The sequence below is a fragment of the Palaemon carinicauda genome, chromosome 11, assembly GCF_036898095.1.
Source record: "Palaemon carinicauda isolate YSFRI2023 chromosome 11, ASM3689809v2, whole genome shotgun sequence".
Taxonomy (NCBI): Eukaryota; Metazoa; Arthropoda; class Malacostraca; order Decapoda; family Palaemonidae; genus Palaemon; species Palaemon carinicauda.
In genome coordinates, this window is record NC_090735.1 from 129,669,922 (window position 1) to 129,691,972 (window position 22,051).

The following is a 22,051-nucleotide window of genomic DNA, read 5'->3' on the forward strand; positions in this document are numbered from 1 at the left end:
ATATTTTGGAAATATTGCTAAAAAATATCTTAATTTTATTCCTATCCCCTGACTAAAAATGGGGGTCACAAAAAACAATGTTAATAACATATTAATGAGTCCCTGGTTAGGCTGGAGGAACGTAGAGAGTAGAGGTCCCCTTTTTTGTTTTTGTTTTGTTTCTTTGTTGATGTCGGCTACCCCCCAAAATTGGGGGAAGTGCCTTTGGTATATGGATGGATGGATTAACTTTAGGATTCATTCCATAATAAAAGTTTAGGATTCATTAAATAATACTGTACCTGTAATGGGATTATAATCTTGGGGAAATCTGGTCTGGAACTTTGTGAAAAGTTTTAGATATTTAAGAGATTACAATGTTTTTATTATGAAAAATAGGATAAACTTTATCTGGCACATTAATAATTGATTTGCAATACTGATGACTGTGACACACAAATACCACGGTAAAGTATAGGTATCTAATGCATTTTATTTTATATGATACTTTTGAAATACAAGTACTGTATTTGGTAAGAAAGGAAGAAATATATATTGCTGTTATATCCAGTATCACTGAACATTTTTGACAGTGGCTAGAAAAAAGGGGAAAGGTTGCTGTATGTTATCTCATTGCCTCAGTTGATGAAAAAAGTAATTTGTAATGCCATCTACAGTATTGAGTAAATGGAACCAAGTTCCCAAGATTAAAGTAGAGTACTGCGTAGTTACTTTGGGGATTGTACGGTTTTGGGAAGTAAATATGCTCTTTGCTGCATTTAATGTTAAAAATAAAATCTTGACATTTTTGTAAATAAGCTTATATTTTTACATCAAAGGGTTAAGAGTATAATTTCTTTAATATATGGAATCTCAGATGATTAGCTTCCAGATACAAACTGATGATCAATCTTTTCTTCTGGATATATATTTAATTTCATAAACAAAATGAAGGATTTTGAAGATCTAATGTATGGCATACTTGTAGATAGTTTTAAATTGATACCATTCATGTTTTGGGTAGAAATTTAACCCTTTTACCCCTAAAGGACGTACTGGTACGTTTCACAAAAGCCATCCCTTTACCCCCTTGTACGTACCGGTACGTCCTTGCAAACAAATGCTATAAAAAATTTGTTTTTCATATTTTTGATAATTTTTTTGGGAAAATTCAGGCATTTTCCAAGAGAATGAGACCAACCTGACCTCTCTATGACAAAAATTAAGGCTTTTAGAGCAATTTAAAAAAAATATACTGCAAAATGTGCTGGGAAAAAAATAACCCCCTGGGGGTTAAGGGTTGGAAATTTCCAAATAGCCTGGGGGTAAAAGGGTTAAGTTATAATAATCTGAATGTGTGCTAATTTGTTACTTGTTAATACCAAAATAGTGCTTTCATATGAGAAATGATAAAAATAGGAATTCGTTAAATAAGAACATATTCACCTTGACCCAGGAGAAATTAAGGTTATTGTATTTTAAAGGCATATCAGGTCTGCACGTGATGCACTTCAACATACTTGTACTAAAGAATTACCAAGATGCTAATGTGCTCCGTTAATGGATGGGTTGTCTTGACTTGCTGGTTATCGTCGTTGTGTGATACACATTCCAGTTTAGCTTGATGAAAATTGATCCTATTGCTGAATCTTGAACAATTTGCTTATCTGTTTGTACAAATGATCAGTAGTGAATATTGATGAATGGACAGAACTGGAATTTTTTTCATGGAATTTTGGTGATAAAGCATATTTTCTGTGGCTTTCTGTTTTTCCAATCTTAGGTAAAAATAACGGGAGAGTATCTTTCTAATGGTGGTTGTGCATGCTGACTATTTTATTTGGTTTTAAGTGCAATTTAATCTAAAATGCAAATGTTACACTCCTGCTTGTGTGTGCAATGAAATTAAAAAGTTTCTAAGCCATTCAGTCATTTTACCTAGAGTAATATTAGAATGGAGTGAACGTATGGTTTGACTAACCCTCCGTAATGTTCGTGGTTGCAGACGGAGAAGGTGAAGGGACGGATACTTGTGGTAGGTCTTCGGAGCCCAAGGACAACCTGTGTAAGCCTTCTACTCTTAATATTCCTCTCCTATTTTACTATTTTTTTTCTCTCTCTTCTTTAGTATACCTAGTTCCCTTTCCAGACTGGAGAAGGACAGCAGAAATTATGCATTGTGAAATGCATGTTTTTAACCTTGTTTTTTATGCCTGTTATTGATGAACGTTATTGTTAAAGTGTGCTAAAACTGGACTCGCTGCTTTTGGAGATGCAATCACTAACATTGATTTTGATTCATTGCTTATTGTTGGTAATTTAAAGGCTTCGCTCGAGCAATGGTTGTTGATTCTTATGAGTAGCATGCAAAAGTTTTAATGAATATTTTAACCCTTTTACCCCCAAAGGACGTACTGGTACGTTTCACAAAAGCCATCCTTTTACCCCCATGGACGTACCGGTACGTCCTTGCAAAAAAATGCATTAAATTTTTTTTTTTTATATTTTTGATAATTTTTTGAAAAAATTCAGGCATTTTCCAAGAGAATGAGACCAACCTGACCTCTCTATGACAAAAATTAATCCTGTTAGAGCAATTTAAAAAAAGATATACTGCAAAATGTGCTGGGAAAAAAATACCCCCTTGGGGGTTAAGGGTTGGAAATTTCCAAAGAGCCTGGGGGTAAAAGGGTTAAGAACTAAATGCATGTTGTATATCATGCAAATAATCATACAAATTTGCAGAAAGTGTTTAGGAAATTGAACTAAAATGTTTACTGTATTTGTGTACTCTTTACGTAAAACAAATTGTCAGTTAAAATTATAGTACACAGTCTAGTAAGTTTGAGGAATTTGAAAGGAAAAAATGAGATATAGAACACACTCAATGTCTTTCCTTCAGTTATAAACTACAGTAGTAATTTTGGGGGAACTGGAAAACTACAATAGTGTAATTTTTATTTTTGTGTGTGCGTGTGGGTAATGACTTTACCATTGATACAAGTGTTTTATGATGTGTATTGTATGAATCTTGATTTTTTATGAATGTTTTATTTCTGTTTACTTTCAATAAAAACATAAGATTGGTTTGCTTATATTCAAGGTGGTTAATATTTTAGGAATAGTTTGTAAAGAAATTAGACTTTTGCATTGTTCAGGTATTGATTTAAACATAAGGGGGTATAATTGAAGTGGTTTGGCAGACCCAGATAGCATTATTAAGTAAAATAATGATTAAGATTATCTCTAGTTTAGAAATTTTGGCTCTTGACAAAAATCACAATATAAATTAATTTGGTATTCAGATTTTGAGCTCTGTAATTTGTATGTAAATGGGAATTAATAATGAACATTTGTCTTAAGCTTCAAGCAAAGTAACTAATTATATACAGGAGAATAAGAGTATGAGGGTAAATGAGTGATGACTTTCTTGAGTATATGAGAAATTACATTCTAGGAGGAAAAAAAGTTTTTTAAAACAATAGTAAATTAAAAAAGTACTCTCAAGGAAGATATATAAAACCATGGCATTACATATCTAATGGTGAGCCTTTATACAGTATAATTACGAGGATGTTGCTACACAATTTCATCCCTCAGTTTATATTCATGGACTGACTATAAGCAAATATCTTATTTTTATAATCTTTATTTTTCTTTGCGTTAGTTATACAGTACATGCTTAATGATGAAACAATATTAATTTTATACTTTTCATAGTGAAATTTAAAAAGTCTTAGCTCAAGTATCTTTACAAAATATTTCTATTTGATAACTAATGATGATTTTTTAAGCAATCTACCAAAATACTTTGAAAATTAAATTGTTCAAGAAGTTGTAATACATACTGTATAGCTCTATACGATAGCATTTTTTTTATTTATGACACTGATTGATTGAATTCAACCTTTACTTTGGTAGACACTGATATGTTAATTATTTCCTATATAAAACAAGGCTTATAAAGCCACTGAAATCCTGCTGTAAATGGCTTTGATATGTATTTGCAAGATTTAAGCATGTGTAATTGTTTGCCTGTGGAATTTAGAAATGCACCTTTTTTTTCAGTATTAAACATTATACAAGACAACATTAGAAGTAATGGAAACAACTTCGCTTTTGTTTAAGCATGTCGCATTATTTTATAACCATGGCACAATGGGGTAAATATTGATAATTTTATGGATAAAAGCTATTTTGGATGACATCCAACTCGTTTATTAATAGCAAGCTAGTCTTTTGACCGTCTCCTAATTGGAAAAAAAAAATCTTTGCTGGTAAATAATTTTGAACCTTTTTCCAATGACTGGTATGAATGGACATTTTTTCTTTTAATATACTTTTTAATACAGCTTGTTTCATGCATAAAGTAGAATATTTTTAAATATAAAATGTTGTACTAATCAATTTATTATTCTTCATGTTATCTGAAAAGCATTTTTTTGTTATCAAAGAGTACTATTATGTTATTTACACCTATACCAAAGGAAATACAAAATTTTATGGTTATGTAAGAGGAAAATGTAGTTGTTTGTAATTAGTTTGGTGTAAATGTGGATTTAAAACAAGGATGTGTTGGAGTGGTTTGCGGACTGTGGCCAGATGTAGCACGCAGACTGCTTAGTGTCCAAATGCTGACTACACTCCAGCGTTCACTACACAAAAAGATAAAACGGTGGAATAACCAGAAATCTGGGCAAAAGGTAAACAGTCACTAACCAGAAATCTGGGCAAAAGGTAAACAGTCAAGAGAACTAGGCACTGGGCACCACCCCTCTATTTTTTTATACTGGGCCAGGGGTCCCACTTAAAACCTCAAATTTCCTTATTATCTTTTCTTGCCTTGAGTTTGCTGAATAAACAGGTAGTATGACTGTTGATTTAATTCTGGGAAAAATCGGTAATCCATAATAAATAGCTCTATTGTCTTTAGGTAAGATCTCTTCAATCTTAAGTAAAGTTAAATGACATTACAAGCATATAAGACAATCTCTAAATTGGTGGCTGAGGGAGGGACAGATTATGCGGGGGAAAGAAACACTTACTGTTTACACACACACACACACACACAAAATACAATGAGAAAATACAGGTCTTCAAAACCAGGAGAAGAGATATAAATATCTCCATGCAGAGCCTCTTAGGAATCAATCCTCTAAATATTTAACCTACATATATATAAGTATAATAAAGACTAACATAAGGGTATATATTTGGGCTAAATTCCAATGTTATTTGACAGGAAACTTAGTTACCTAAATTTTTCTTCCGAAGTGTCCACTGCACTAATGTCCTAAGAATCCCCCACCGTAAAAAACTCCAAAACATCTGATCTCAAGTTTGAAATCTCAACACACCACTTCCATCGCCTAATCACAACCTTGAAATCTTTACTTGTCCCCCTTCACGTGTTAAAAGTGCAACTAAGGCCAATTTCCAAGGATATTTTGACACTTGGTCAGCTTCTTATTATGGAGTTTACCTTCTGGAGCAGGGTCATGACTTCAAGTTCCATTGTCTAGTAGATTTAGACTTGAATAAGTGTTTTACCCAACACAGATGATTCCCTTTCTTCTTTTCCTGTCATTTGCTTGCCCTGTTCAATATTCAGTAATCACCACCAGAGATTGTATAACCATATGTGGTAATAAGAGTAGTCAACACTATCAGTGAGGTCAAACTTAGCACTTTCAAACTTCTCTACAGTGCCCTGCCATTGGCAAGATTCTATCTTTTTCTTTTTTAATTCAGATAATTTTTCCCAGTAAACCTTTTTTGGACAATCTTCACCATCTTGTAAGATTTTAGCATATGATTCCTGTTGGGTGCAGGGCGCCATCATTCTGTAATAAAGAAAAGAATTTTGAGTGATGGACTGGAGATAAACAAATTAAACAGTACAAAAAATTTTCAATGTAAATACAACATTGTACAAATATAACCTAAACGAGGAAAATAAAAATAAGAAATAAATCTAGAAATAATGTGTTTTTTCTAATCAGTACATTTTTTCCACGTTGTCTTGGTTGTTTAAAATTGAATGAATGGGCTAATGAGCAACATTAAGAGACAAAAAGGCAAAAGTACAAGTTTTTGTGTTAAGAAAAGGGGTCAATAGGAGAGTGGTTGATGTTAGCTGGTTGTGCATTGCTTGTTAGTGATGTGAAAAAAAACCTACAGAAGCTAATAAAAAAAAGATTTAAAAGTCCCTGGGCACTGAATGGCCTTTCTGAATGTGACAGTGAATGTTGTCTTGTATTTTGTCTGAAGCCTTATTTTATTTGGGATTTTTTTTTTTTAAATCCTTAATATTTTTTTTATAGTTTGGATATAAAAATGGCATATTTCTATTCTGCATGAGAATGCATAATTACTTTGTTTAGTTTCTGGGATTACCTCATTTGTAAGGCATGTTGGTAAAAATACCAATTATTGTAAAAACAGTAGGTAGGAAGGTGGCTGAGCCGTGTAGTTGATCTATTTTAATTTGGACACTACTCCAAGGTTTTTAGTTCACCGTGACGTAAAATCGTTTGATGGTAACGGCTTATACTCTAGAATTGTTGTTGTCTCCAGTGGTACCTTCCCCTAATGATGATATCCACTCCCCTGATTAGATGTTGTCTACATCTATTTTGTTTTTCATCCCTTTTTCCCATCTCGTTCAACTGTCCAGGGCTTTAGCCTGTCACTGTAGAAACCTTTTTCTTACAAACTTTCTTACGTTACCACCTTACAAATTTCTTCTTTCCAAAGTGAATTCATATTCCTAACAACTGGCTATTTCACAGTGGTCCTTATGTTTATTGTTCTAATATTAATGTTGTCATTCAAGCTGCAGTAATGCAAGTGTTTTCAAGTGTTGTGAATAATAACTAGTCCTGCTATTATAGATATATTAGAGGTCATTTTCTGAATGTAGTAATATCTAAATGTTCATTAAGGGCTATGAGAGAGTATTTTTCATTGAAATAAAATGTAGTATTAGATTTGTTAGATATTGATTGTTTTTCTGAATACAGTATTGGAAAATTTTCTTTAGAGCTTATTGAAAGAGGTTTTTAAAACATTTTGAAGTCCCTTTTAACAGATACCATTGAGATAAACAATTCTAGGTTTGGAAATTTTGATAGTCAGTTTATTATAAATTATAGTGCAATATGTTGTGCAATGCATTGCTTGCACTGCTTTTATTTACTATTTATACTGTTAGGCAAATTCAATTTTTTATTGTAAGCATCTTATTAAATTTTGAAGGGAGTATATGATGTGGTTGCCACAAATAATTTCCCATGAAGGAAGAGAGTATATTTATTATGCCCTGCTGAATATTGTTACATTAAGAAGAGAGTTGGTGTACTTTATTTAAATACTGTATTGTATATTTTTTATTTGACATAACAGTACACTGCATTAATATTTCTGGGAAAATATTTTCATTATGTACTTAAATAGACTAAGTACTGTTATAAGTTTAAAATGGCATTGTGTATTAACTCAATTTCATTGGTATTTCAATTTATTTTTAATATTGTAAACGTCAATTAATAATCTAAAGTCCACATCAAAACTATTTTTGGATTTGTCAGTTTGCAAGTGATTTTTTTTTTTTTTTTTTTTTTTTTTTAGATTTAATAGCTTATTAATGGTAATTTTTGGGAAAATGTAAGTATGACCTATATCTTATTGCTACAGGATTGTTCAATTTCTAGTCTTTATGAAGTATTGTTTAAATTTTACACTATCAGATTGAAGGAGGTAACATTATATGAATTGAATAAGCTTACACAAATTTTAATCAATCTACACTAGATTTCATAACATTTCAAAATTCTCGATAGGAAAACATTTTACAATGTTTCTGGATTGTTTTTCAATGTTCTTTTACCTTATTGTTGTAATGTCTTTAATTAAAGGCTATATAATATTTGGGGTTAATGGATGGCTAGCTTTAATTATTTTTCTAGACATTATAGAGCATGACCCATTGAAAGAAATGTCTTGCATGTGCTGCTTAATCAAACAGCTATGAAAGAAAGCATGTGTTTTTAACAAAATTCATACCTTGCTGTGAGCAATGCTCTTCATTGGATGTCTGTTGCACCCTCAATAGGTGATAACTTAGGATGCTTTGGAGGAAGTAGAAAGAAGAAAGATCCTGTTGGAGGAGCTCTTAAGGAGACTACCACTGGTCAGCGTTCAACTGGGCCACGCACAGAACCTCTAAGGGGCATGGAATTATTATGGCAGCCAGAGGTGGTAAGTTCCCCAATTTTTTATTTATATAGTAACAATTTGATATTGTGTGTTATTTCAGCATTAAGTCAGGCATTAGCTCAAGATTTACATGTATGGAAATAAACCTATTTAACTAGGTCTGTTAATATTTATTATTAGTCAACACAGTTTAAAATTGATAAATGTTTAATATTCTATTCTTATTTGTACTGCTTTGTTAGGTAAATGACTTATCAATTATTACAGGTTGTAGGACCATATCTATCCTTGCTCTCTGACTGCAGTAACCCTGAAACGCTAGAAGCAGCTGCTGGAGCTCTCCAAAATTTAGCTGCCTGTTATTGGCAGCCTAGTATAGATGTAAGAGCTTCAGTCAGAAAAGAAAAGGGATTACCTATTTTAGTAGAATTACTAAGAATGGAAGTGGACCGTGTCGTTTGTGCAGTGGCCACAGCCCTTCGTAACTTAGCCATAGACCAGAGAAATAAAGAGCTTATAGGTAAGTGTGAACATTGTTTCCTATTTTGATAAACTCGACAACTGAGAGATCGTAGTGGAATCTCATTTTGATGCTAGGTTCAAGTAATGCATTAGGTCTGCACATTATATTGAATAAGATATTATATTTGATACTGTAAACTTACCATTGTAGTTCTGTTTACTTAACACTACCATACCGACCTTTAGTCTCTGCAACTATCTTTTGATATTAAAGCTTTTAAATAGTTTTTGAAGCTGTAAGCATCATCACTTCTACATCTTAATAAATTTGGTGCACTCCTAGAGCAAAGATGGAGCATGAGGTATCACTGCTTCTTCATAATTACTTGTATATATCAAGGTGAACAAAATGAAGATATTATGCATTTGTTAGACATTGCACTCCTTTTGCTAACTTTTTATGCATACAGACAGGAAAAAGATTTTAGGAGCTGCTATAAGGGAACAGATTCAAATATGATTAAGGAGAAAGCAATTTGAAAATGTAGCAGAAGAGGGTAGCATAAAAGCCAAGTCGTGTGAAATGCCACCAACTACATATTCTCTCTTAAATGAAGACCATACTTTGGCCTAGACTATTCCACAGGAAAAGGGAAGAAATATTGTAACAGTGATTATATAAGTGCTTCCAAAGTGGATGAAATAATAATTTGACAGAGATTTAAATAAACCCTTTACTTTTGAACAAGGTAAACAAGTTAGGTGCATATGGCAATTAAAGGACGAGTTTACACTAAATCGCATTATTGATGCCAAAAGAACACTAGTTTGAAGCTTCTTGTATGCAACTTGATATCTTTTCTAGTAACAAATTATTCTTGTAGGGTGGGGATAAAATTTTGATGTAAAGTACTGCTCTTCAAACAGTTGTTACCACATACTGATTGCCTGTATTATGTAGTAATGTTGACCTAAGTTAGAGAAGTATTTTTTCTTCATTAATCTCATCATTTTGAAATTGGTATGAACCTTCCTTGATGTTCATATCACTTTTCTCCAGGAGCTTGGTCCATCGATGTTTACCCCTAAAATTTTATCAAAATTTTTCCCTTTTCTTTCCTTTCATTACACACGTCTCTAGTAAAGTAGAAAAGTTTCATGGTCTTTGTTAAACTTCAGTGTTTCTGTCACATTGGTGATTGTCAAATACATCCCCTTCCAGATTATGATGAGTTTTCTGACATTTTAAGTTGTCTTCCTCTGGATTTGATAGCTTTTCAGCACAGGGATATACCTGTTATAATTAACTGTTGTGAGGAAAATTCTAGAGAATACTAGGCTAGTTGTTTATAGCGGAGTTAATGACAATATGACTCGCCAGTACACACTCAACCAGGCAAGTTTTGTTCGTGATGAGCATTAGTAGCTTTTTACTTTTCTTGTTAATCTTAGTTCCGTTAATCTTTGCTTGTAGGCGATAAGTTTGACTTGCCTGCCTGGTTGCTTATCCTAACCAGACTTCATTGTCGGGTTTAGTGGTCTGAATATTCACTGTGTTTTGCTGTGCAGAAGATTTCTTGAATTACTTTAGATCCTTCTGCTGCCAAACCCTTGAATTCCCAGTCGTGCTTTTAGGCATTTAGATTATAAGGTAGATGATAAAGTTGGTAGCCAGGAGTCTTTACCTACCTCTTTGCTTCACTGGCATCCCACCTCTATCAGAGTGCAGTAATGAATATTAACATCAGGGTACAATCATAAACTGAATTTTAATAATAAATTTTTTCTATATTTCATCTATACTCACCTGATGTTCATATACATACCCAACCTCCTCTGTACTGATTTATGATGTCAAGGAATAGGGAGTAGACTCTCCACTTCTAATCTAAAGAACAGAGATATAATGCTTTGCTTCATGCCACTCACCACTAAAGTATCGCATTACAGGTACTTTCCTAAAGGCATATATCTAATGAAAGGAAAGAAAAGGGGAATCTTTTTATTAAATTTTACATATAAACGTCAATATACTGAGCTTCTGGTGAAGCAGCAATATGAACATCAGGTGAGTAGTGTATAGAAATGATGAATTTAATTATTAAAATTCTAATTTTTAATCTTTTTCACTAAGCTGGTGAATTTAAATGAGAATTTCTCTTGACATACCTGTATGAAATACATACTAACTGGAACTACTTTGGTTGTTGGAATTACAAAGACATTTTTTCTGATGTTTGACCATCATATGATCTTACTCTATTTTAGGGATCAACATACGTGCATTTCATATTTTTTTCACTCCTTTAGGTAAATATGCCATGAGGGAATTGGTTCAAAAGTTGCCTTCAGGAAACACCCATGATACTGGAACTAGTGATGAAACTATTGCAGCTGTTTTAGCAACGTTAAATGAAGTTATCAAGAAAAATGCCGAATTTTCTCGGTCACTACTAGATTTCGGAGGTGTCGAAAGACTGGTGAATATGACACGGTTACGAGGACGGTATTCAGTTAGGGTTGTTAAGTTTGCCTCACAGGTGAGTTAGTTTTGTTCTCTCAAAATTTCACTAATGTAATTTAAATTGGTATTAATACAGCAGAAAGAGAGTGCAGATCTAAATAGTATTCTAATGCTTATACTGATATTTTATATTCTTTATTCATTACTTCTCATACAGATTATTTATTTCCTTATTTTATTTTCTCACTGGGTAATTTTCCTTGTTGGAGCCCTTGAGCTTATTAGCATCTGTTCTATAAAAAGTTGGTTAATAAAATTATTTTCAAAATGGTTTTTGAATAATGAAAATTGGTTGAGAAACTAAAAAGTAGAATAAGTTTCAAATAACCCCAAAATATAACAGTATTTCAATGGGGTAGTCGCTCCCCTTTAAGTTGATGTAAAAAATAAACTCTCTGGGAGTATGGTTGTGCAAAAATTAATTTTTTTTCCTGTGGTGACATTTGTTTTTCTGTAGCTAAAAGCAGTAGTGATATTAATACTACACAAAATAGGAAGATGAAAATCAAATGGTTTTATTTTACTTATAGGTGCTTTTCTCAATGTGGGGTCATCAAGAATTAAGAGAAGTATACAAGAAAGCTGGATGGAAAGAACAAGATTTTGTAAGTAAAAGTGTAGCGGCGCGAAATGCTGCAGGAGGTGGTGCCAATTCTCCTACAGCTAATAATACTTTAAATAGACCTATGGCTTCTCAGGGAGGTACAAGATACGAAGATAGAACTATTCAGCGAGGGCAAGGAAAGGCCCATCAACAGGTTGGTTGGTTTTTTAGGGGGAAGGGTCTTAAGGCCCTGCATTACAATTGAATTCTTAAAAAGGTGTGTCTTTAATTTTGGAAAATTAGAGTTCAGACCTTTGAATTTTTAACTTAAATATATTACAGTATGCTCTATATATATAATCGCGTTAACAACTTTCGTAGATATATGTCATCGAATGCTACAACTTTTATATTAAATGTAAATTTATTTTTTTGAACAGCGGGAGCAGTTGCCAATGTCAGATATGGGCTATGGTGGTGACGGAGGGATTGTTCCTCCAGCAGGCGGGGTAAGACTGTATCCTCCTGTGCAGGTAGGTGACCTCTTACACACCCGCACCAACACTGTACGTTTGTAAACACTTTTCACTAATACCTCTCTCCATGTCATTGTAACTCAGTTTTGTTATATTTTAGTACTGTGATGAACTTAACACAGCATTGTTAAAATTAATTTGAATTACGCTCATCAGTAAATCTTATCGTGAGCCTTTTGACAAAGATAAAAGGTTATCGTTGTGGAACTGATAAAACAATATTTATATTAAAAGTTTCGAACTTGACAAGTATTCAAGTGTCACAAGATGAAGCCTTGTGTTATGATATAGTTCAGAAAAAACAACTGATTTTACTATGGTCACTGGATATATATACTGTATAGGTAAGCCCTGATCATTAGCAAATTTAGAGTTCCAATCCTCTTTGTTGTTTTTGTGATTCACATTAGTCCTTTTAAAATTAAATGTTTAGAATATCACGATATGCTGGGAATAATATCGTAATTGTCTAGTTTTTTATATAAATACCAAAGTATTAACATGTTACAATGAAAAGCTCAGCTGTTTCAAACAAAGAATTATATGAGAAAATAGCAGTTTTATGGATTATATTGCTTGAAGCTACTGTAGTTATTTTCAATGTTAAGAATACAGTAGATCTATTAAAAAATTACTGTAACGACTTTTTATGGATGGATAATTTAATTGGCTTACAATACTAATTAGTATGGTGTTAAAAAACATATAGGTGTATGCACTTGGTACTTGGTTTTGCATGCCTTTCTGTTAACAATGGGTAGGTCAATGTGGTGTTAGAAAAGTATTAGTAAGAATTAAGGCCAAGAAAACTTTGTTAATTATGATGACGTGTGTGGGATGGTCACTGTTTTAGAATGCTAGCTATAAAGGTAAAAATTTAATCTCTTTGGGAATGTTGCTGTATGTATTCAACATGGGTAGCAGAAAAGAAAACTTGTGAAAGAATAGTCAAGAGAATAGAATGAGATAGATATTTGTCAAATGTATGCGAAAACAACCAGTATAAAATATTCAAGTACAGTGTGTGAAAGGGTGAAAAAAGGTAAAGCCGGTTACACTGAGAGAGCATAAGGACTAGAAAACTAAAGCTGTATTGCTATGGGAAGAATGTATTTACCCAAAAGAGACTGGATATAAAATTTATTTACTACGAAAAAGGTTATGGATATAAAATATAAGTTAAGGATAGAACCATTAAAGCTATCACAAATTTGTGTATAGTATCCATGTCCTTTAAAAATTATACAAATAATTAAGGAAAAATTTACTTCATGATGTGAGAAGTTGGGGAAAGGAATTTGAATGTTGGTGTAAAATATTGAGGAAATATCAGTCGTGAATGTTTACGCATTGATATACTGTAAGCTGAAAAAGTAGTTTGATTGTAGCAGTGAATGTTAATGGTTATGGTAGAAGAATGGAAAAAGGGTTGATTTATGCAGGTATATTGGAGTTATATAATGAGTGAAAGAGAAAAATTCATATAACAAACGGAAAGCTATGTAAAGTACAGATGTAAAATGTTTAGCAGAAGTGTAAGGATGGATAAAAGTATTTTGAGGTGGTTCAGTCATGCAGGAAGAATGGAAGACAAGGTTGGGGAAGAGAGTAACTTAAAAAGTCCTTGTGAGTAGAAGAGGAAGAGTTGAAAGGGTTGGATAGTTGACATGAAAGATGGAAGCACAAGAATTTATGTAAGATAGGTGTAAATGGAGCAGTGTTGAAGATTGTAATGTCTTCCTGATGAGCTTTCTATGTAGGTGTATGGAATTATTAATTTTGTACAAGGTTTGCAACAGTGAGAGTTCATCTACAATTTAGCAATTAAAGACATGAATGTTGCAATGACTTGTTTGTTTTCCTTTGAGCCACATCCTGATCTGGGTAACAGCTTAATGTAGATATAAAATGTGAATACATTTCTCCATTTGGTGTTCATGGTCTGTGTGATTCCCTGTAGATTTGATTGTATTTTTCATTGTTTCCAAACTGATCTTTGTAATGCATAGTAGTATGAAAGAATATGCACTGTAAAGTTCAATTTGAATTAATTTTCTGCAGTTAAAGATCTTCTCATCTTTATCGGTAGACATACATTTTATTGGTATACTGTATTCCACATTGCATGATTATTATCCTTGTTAAGTTTTATGGTGATGTCTTTTTTGTTGCCAAAGGATAAAAATCTCCAAGAAAACTAAGTGACCCTTGCTGTAGTGATATTGTGATGAAGGGTACCCACCGGTTTTATTCTAGAAGTATAATGGAGGTTTCACCTTGACAGACTCAGGAGTATGCCAATTGAATTCAGTATTTTTAAATCCCTAATATTCAAAGCATTGTATGAATAGATTAATATCCATTACTGGCTAATAACTGCACTAAGGTTAGGGCTTACCTTATACACACTTGAAAAGACACTTCCATCACTGTTATTAATAATATTGTGTTGGTGTGTGGTGCATGACGGATGGTGCTGATCCCATCCAGATGCATTGCATGCTCTCTGTGACTAACATTGTTGCCTGCACTGTTGCATGACCCCAGCTGGTGCACTCACTCTTTATTGTGTTTATTTTAAGTTTGGAAGGATATGTTACAAGGACTCCTGTCATTGTGCACTGCAGGAGTCTCGTGGAGTTGTCTCCTAAGGACCAAATTTTGGTTTTGTGAGGATGATGAGCATTGTAAGTACTTTTAATTTTAGAATGGGGTAACATCAGTAAACAGAAAAAATTCTTGGCACAAGAGAGCATGTTAGCAGTCAGAGGTCACTCTTATATTGCACTTTAAAAGTATTACTGTACGGTGTATTTGTTTTGGTAGTACTGTATAATCACTATTGTTGTTGTAATGTCAAAATAACTCTCAGCATCTTTCTTAAGTAAATTTTCAATTACTTTATTGTATAACATGTTTGTAGTTGCATTTACTAGATTTCAAAGACTTCATTTGTGACCTCATTCAGTTTCTATTCAACACAAGTGTTTGTATATCTGGGTAAAATACTTTTTTATGCATATCTATATTACTCAGATGTAAATTAATTGCATAAGATATAGGGAATTTATTACAAAAATTTCCAAACTTTGTCCTTTTGTGCCTTTTCACATCAGAGAATGACTTGGCCCAAATTATTGTCAATCAAGCCTGATAGGTCTTTAAATTTGAAAGCTAGTTTTACTATGATGCCTTGAGAAATTATATCTGATTAAATTTTTTATAAGAAGAAGCGATTCTTAGTTTTAATTGTTGTGATAATACTTGGTGTGTACATTTGAGTTTTGTTTCTTATTCATTACATGGTTGCTAATCTAGGGATTTAAGATATAATGAATTACAATTAGGATGCTTTTCAATGTGCAAATAAAAATAAAGAAATTCAGAAAATATGTTATATACTGGGAGTTATTGTGACATTGCTATTATTTCTATGTACAGTTTTGTCAAATTGAATTTCCTTAAATTTTAAAAGGAATATATTGAAATTTATGTAGTTATATTTTATTCGAGAAACTTTCTGAATTTTGATGATTAAAGATGGTTGATTTTTTTTTTTCAAAATTAATGGCAATCTAAAACAGTTATAAATACTGTAAAGGCAAAATATTTTCTTAGCCATTGACTTAGTTACATATCAGCTAGTTTACAAGAGAATCATTAGCTAATTGATTAGTATACAGTAGTACTGTATTTATATTTGCTATGTAGTTTGGTGCTTTATTTTTTCATTTCATATACTGTATTGTAAAACAAAGTATTGAACCACTCTGGATTTTCTCGTCAAGTATTGACTTTGAAAATTTTTGCATGCTTTTTAGAAACTCAGGCTTTCCTCTATGTAAATTGCATCAGGAAATTTCATGTAAAAACTGTATTTTAAAAACTTTTCAGACTGTAATTATAGAATTTACTTTTATATTTGGGGTTAGAGATTCAAGTATTTTTATAACTTGCTTAGTTACAAAACTTAATGCATTTTGGATAAGTTAAGAATTTGCCGACTTCCCTTCTCTTCTTGAAACCACAATGTGCCTAGAATAATTTTAAAAGACGAAAATGTAAATGTCTGGCTCTTGTGAAAAGAATTTGGTTGAGAAAATTTTATGCAGACATTCAATAGTTTTGCTGAGTTAGAGAAATGAAGAGCAAACATATAAGATAAATCATGGTGAAATAGTAAGAAAAATCATGGTGAAATCTAACTTTCAGTTAAACATGAATCAGAGTTAGTATAAGTTTCATTTAGAATGTAAAAACTGAGTACTGTACTCAATTTACTGTAAACTGGAAAAAAATTTAGATGTCGGAATCTAGACAAAGCAAGGGAAGTTGCATCTACATTATTATTTAATCAATTATAGCTCTTCTTTCAAGTGGTTATATAGAATCACAGTAACCTGCTACTTTTAACGAAAGGTAAATAGAGCATTAAATCAACTGATAAACTTATTGGAGCATTACAACCCTTGTAAGGTTCTCTTAGCTTGAAATGGGTCTAAGGGTTGTACAATTGGACATAGCGGGTGAAATGTCTTTTACCGTATTATCATGTCTACACAAGCTACAATCCTATTTGGAAAAACACAATGCTACAAGCCCACGGGCTCCAATAGGGAATGTAGCCCAGTTTGGAAAGGATATAAAGAAATAGCCATTAAACTGTGCATGAAATATAAAAAAGAATGATAAAATATATTAAAATAGATCAATCATAAATGAACTATGAAACAAGCCTTTTGTCACCTTGCTCAACAGAGAAACTTTTTTTTTTTTTTTTTTTTTTTTTTTTTTTTTTTTTAACCACGAGTTGTCTTCCTCGTACTGGTATATCTAAAGAAAAACTAGGAGGTACAAGTAATGAAGTATCTTGTTGAAAAACAATGTGACTGCTATCAGCTTATTCTCTTCTACAAAAGACTTGGGGAAATCATTCTAAAATACTACCAGACTAACGGATAGTCTGGCCTAGAAATCTTTAGATTGCATTAATTAATTGCGCTTGTATATTGTATATCTTTAATAAAGATTTTCATCATTCTATATTGTCATGCACTTGAAGGTCAGGATAAGGCCACCATTAGTTAGATATTTTACTTTTTAGATCTGGATAAAGAAATTTCTGGTAAACAGAAGAATGTTTGTACAAGGTAAAAAGGAAACCCAGGCCCTTCGGTACTCTAGGCCAGGATAGAAAGGAAGTTTTATCAAATTGAAAGGGCTGTCAAATTATGTATGAGTATTAGCTGCATATACATAAATTCAATATTTGAGAATCTGTTTGTTTCATAGGCTGTGTACATGCCTAGTATAAATAATTTAATTGGTGCACATGATGACAAAGTGTAGATGCCTTTCATGATATAATAACAGTGAGTTAATTGTGAAAAAGTAGCTCAGATGATTCACAGGGTAGTGAAGATGGGGAAGTCTAGATCAGAGTTTCTAGTAAAACACATGCTTTTAGTGAAAGCTTTTTCGTTATTGTGAACTTTCTTGGGAATTGATTTTAAAAGGAGCAATAGTGCTTTGCTTTGGTATAAGTGGTAAAGAAAATGATCATTGTAAACTGCTGATATTAGGAATAAATTGTAAATTACAACATAGCTTTATATAAAAATTTATATAGATTTCAGTTAGTATTTTATATGTCTTCATATAAGAAATATTTTGCATTATAGAAGCATTCCCTGTCAAAGATTTCTAAGGAGAATGAACTCTTATGGTAATTAATGTGTACTTGAAAATACAGTTTAATAAATGTATCAGTATAAATAGTTAAAAGTGATGATAATAATGGACTCCTTAAATGGGTAAGGCTTGAGTGCACTGTAATTTGCTTGACGTTCGTGATACACCATCCGGTGTATTTGCTTAACCCAAATATTCTCTCTCTTCCTCCATAGGGTATTGGAGTACCTCAGCACTAACCCAGCGCTCATGTATTGGTTGGTTAGTTGAATGGTCTGTTGGTTAGCTTCTACTTGTTGCTCTTTCTTTCAGTTTTTTCTTCCTTCATTAAGGCTGTCTGCTTTTATGTTGCATATATTAATATTTTTATTTCTGTATTCAGTATGGCCTCTGCTCTATTGCGTAAATCAGCTATCCTACAACCTATATTTTTAATCACTGTAATTAACTATACTGTACCTGTATATTAATTTTTTTTGTTTACCACTATAGCAACTTGCCATTGCCTGTCTTTTAGTAGAGTAGTCTTGCAGTTGTTTATATAGATCTAGATAAATTTTCTGCCTAATACTATTGTTTTTAAGTTACGTTTACAATTCAGCTCTAACTTTTTATATTTTATTTTTCATTTTAATATAATTTCCTAAGTGTATAATGAAGATAAGTTTGATATACATTTTGATAACTTTAAATTGATTAATGTGTATGTAAAGCCTGTCCTTTTTCTCTTTAGGGTAAACCAGGTGAACCTGTTTATGCCAAGGTGAATAGAGACAAGAAGCGCAACAGGCAGTATGATGGCATGGGTCCACAGTATGGAACATTGGGAGCGGATGACTGGGGCGGACCAGTTTATTCTGGCTCCCCCACTGCAACCCCAAATTTCAACAGCAGCTCCCATAACAACAACAACAACAATACTAACAATAATGGAGTGATTTTAGACAATGGGGAAGGTCAAGCAGGCGATTCATGGGTTTGAAACTGGCAAGGAGTAAAGCTTATTCCTCATCCCTGTTGCTCATTCCAATCTCTTGGGAGAGGATCAAGGAGGCATCTGGTGTTGCTCTTCCATATTTTGTCCTGCTGTGCTCTCTCTGTCCCTCTCTTGAAAGCAGTGAAGAAATGTAAATCCATATGGAGGCTACTTGAAATTCATTGTGATTATCGAGATGGGAGAACAAATGGCTTAAATCAGAAATACTGTATAGTATATTGATTCTTTTCACTATGTTATATAAGTGAATAATTAAGTCTGCATACGGTACTGATGTTTTGTCTGTTATATTGATGTTGACACTCGTTGTGCATGTTATGTGAACACTAGTTAGTGAAAAATAAGTTCTGTTTTTCTTACGTATACATTATTAGGGAGAAGGCAAAGCTCAATTTGATAAGGATCCCTATATTTTATAAATGCACACAAATGGTGCCAAGAACCTTTTATTACTTTAATAACTTGTAAAGACATTATATCAATCATTACTCTTTGAGAGTTTATATATATAAATATATATATATATATATGTATATCCAGGTGATATTGTAAATGCTGATGAATGCCTGGAGCAGTAAAGGCCTATTTCTGCTCTGCATAGAAAGACAGTTCATTTTTTACCATTTCATACTAGACAATCCAAAGTGACCAATGTGTTTATATACTGCAATATGTACTGCTACGAGTGTTTCTTAGTACCAAACTGCAACCACATTTCAAAATATGTGGGTAAGGATGGGAGGAGGAGGGGCTTGAAGTGTCATCGTCTATCGTTGTAGTTTTGTATTGGACCAGGTGTATTGTTATCAGCACAAATTGATTAGAGAATACTTAAAGTGTTAAAGTGCTTAATACTTGTGCCAGGAAACTATGAATGAATGGAGGTAAGAGAGGACTCTATTTATGTGATGCTGTGGCTTAGCTTGACTGACTGATGATACAGTGTGAACCCCTCTTGCTACATCAACCACCAGTTTCGGTCCTACTACTTAGTAAATAGGTTTATTGGTTAGATTATGTATTGCCTTGCCTCCTGCCGGTCCTAGGAGTCTGATGCTTTTGTCAGAGGTCACTGTTACACTTTTGACGACAAGACCTTCACAAATACCTTTCTACCTCCCTAATTTCTTCCAGGTATCCAAAAAAATTCTCCCTGGTAGGAAACAGCAGCTATAGACAACTAGTTCCTTGAAAACCTTTCCAGAAAGAAAATTTGCTTTGTATAATACACGGTCATTTAGGTTTTGTAATTGAACCTTTTTTAATCGCACGGGCCGACTGATTTTGAGCTACTGTGCTCTTTTGTGCTTGTGTAATATATCTTGTATGAATAGCATTAGCTATTATTACAAATATGATTTTTTGTGTGCTTGTGGTAATTTTTTTATATTTATTGAATTGAACAGTATACTTGACATTACATGAAAGATCTATATATCATAGGCTTTTTATTTTTTTTATTTTGAAGAGTTCAGTTGCATGTGCAATATATTGTATAATTTTTTTTTAAGTGTTTATTACTGTTATGTTAATTATCATTATTGCTACTCTATTTTATTACCATCTTTAATGCTGTTATTTATCAGAAGCGACATTTCTCATGCAATGTGATCCCAGTAATAACCTCCCTCTCCCTTCCTGAATTAGGGCACCCTTTACCCTGTATAACAAAAACATAAGAGAAAATTAAAAATAAGGGGAAATCAGGCTGTAATGACTCCTAGGGATTACCTAAGCCTACTTACATTCTTCATCTTTAATATTTGTTAAAGACTTAACTGTTGCATAAATTTTAGAGTAGTACTGTTGACATGAAAATCACAGACTGTTGTAAAGCCTTAAGAGTCATGGCAGATCTGAACAGCTCACTTTCAGCTGTTACACATTCCAGGAGTAGTTTAGGTAATGCACACTCCACTTCAGAGGTAGGTGTAAACAAGGGACTTTATTTAATTTTTTTTTCATTGAAATAAAGTGTCGTCTTGTGTGGCTGAGATAACAGCAGGACACTGGGCAGCAGCAACAGGAGGTTGTTTGTATGTGTCGTTCAGTGTTCTGCAACTTGTCAAGCTTTTGGAATATCCTCCTGTGTTGTGTTAATGCTCTAATTAAGGAATCAGGTTTCAAGGCCATTTTTCCTGCTGCGCTGATGGTGTCTCTCGTCAGCCCAACAATCATTGCACGACATATCCATTCCAGACAGCTCCAATGGCATGTATCAGAACAGCTCAGCCAGAGCCTCATAGTTTGCCAGGAAATTTTGCCCATTTGTGTATACTGTACTTTCATTAGCAGATTCTAGACAGTATAGTGCAGTTTATGTCCGACTGTATGGCTGGAACTACCAGCTGGAAAATGGGATTACATTTTATCAGTAAAAACTCATCTCTTTTAGGAATTTTTGATGTAATTACAAATATTCTAATTTTTGTACTTTAAATATTTCCTTCTATGTCCTGTGTAGAGTCTGTTGTTACACTTCCACCAGAAGCAGCATTTACTGTACATTGTTTTCAGCAGCTTACTGCATTTTACATTTATAGCAGACAACAAATTGCATAATTCGCACAGATCCATGTTTCTGTCTTGCCTTGATGGTTGCTTTACATTTTATTATGTTGGTTTATATATGCTAAACAAGTATTTTATTTTCTCATACAGTAATTGAGTATTCAGTAACAAAGGATTTCTAGTTAATGATATTGTATTGGGTATTTATACAATAAACAAACAGAAAAAAGAATTAGGTTTTATTCTTTTGCTTTTATGACATGTCTTATGATAAATAGGCAGAAAAACTTTTTTTATTATTTTGTATACAACTACAAGTGTGTCCTATATGTTGAAAGTAAATAAGGATGTTTTTACAGCAGACAGGCTGGACTACATACGGAGTATCGACTGGCATTTTCCACCAATAGCTGTTTGTTGCCGACAATAGTGTGTCACAACTAGCTAGAAGATTGAAGTGATGTCTTCTATTGTGATAGATCCTCTGTTGGAGGCAGACAGGCAGGCTGGGATGTTGAATCCCGTTTCTTAACAAAACCAATCTTACGTTGCCAGCAAGTGCCATAAGGGAAAAAAACCTCGATCTTTCA

General features: G+C 33.0%; 1 protein-coding gene across 21 annotated transcripts in view; it reads left to right on the plus strand.

Annotated features, from left to right (window-relative positions):
- Positions 1-21,693, plus strand: part of p120ctn (adherens junction protein p120) — a 199,352-nt gene extending 177,659 nt beyond the window's left edge. For 13 of the 21 annotated variants that reach the window (XM_068383429.1, XM_068383426.1, XM_068383421.1 and 10 more), the window contains 7 exons: positions 1,985-2,044; positions 8,093-8,238; positions 8,464-8,716; positions 10,969-11,198; positions 11,713-11,940; positions 12,167-12,259; positions 18,687-21,693. In XM_068383429.1, the coding sequence (XP_068239530.1) occupies positions 1,985-2,044; positions 8,093-8,238; positions 8,464-8,716; positions 10,969-11,198; positions 11,713-11,940; positions 12,167-12,259; positions 18,687-18,935 (1,259 nt within the window). In that variant the 3' untranslated portion in view covers positions 18,936-21,693. Of the gene's footprint in view, positions 1-1,984; positions 2,045-8,092; positions 8,239-8,463; positions 8,717-10,968; positions 11,199-11,712; positions 11,941-12,166; positions 12,260-14,844; positions 15,198-18,168; positions 18,227-18,686 lie in introns of those variants that run through there. The other 8 variants (XM_068383417.1, XM_068383415.1, XM_068383418.1 and 5 more) reach the window with 8 other exon arrangements.
- The last annotated feature ends 358 nt before the right edge of the window (positions 21,694-22,051 follow it).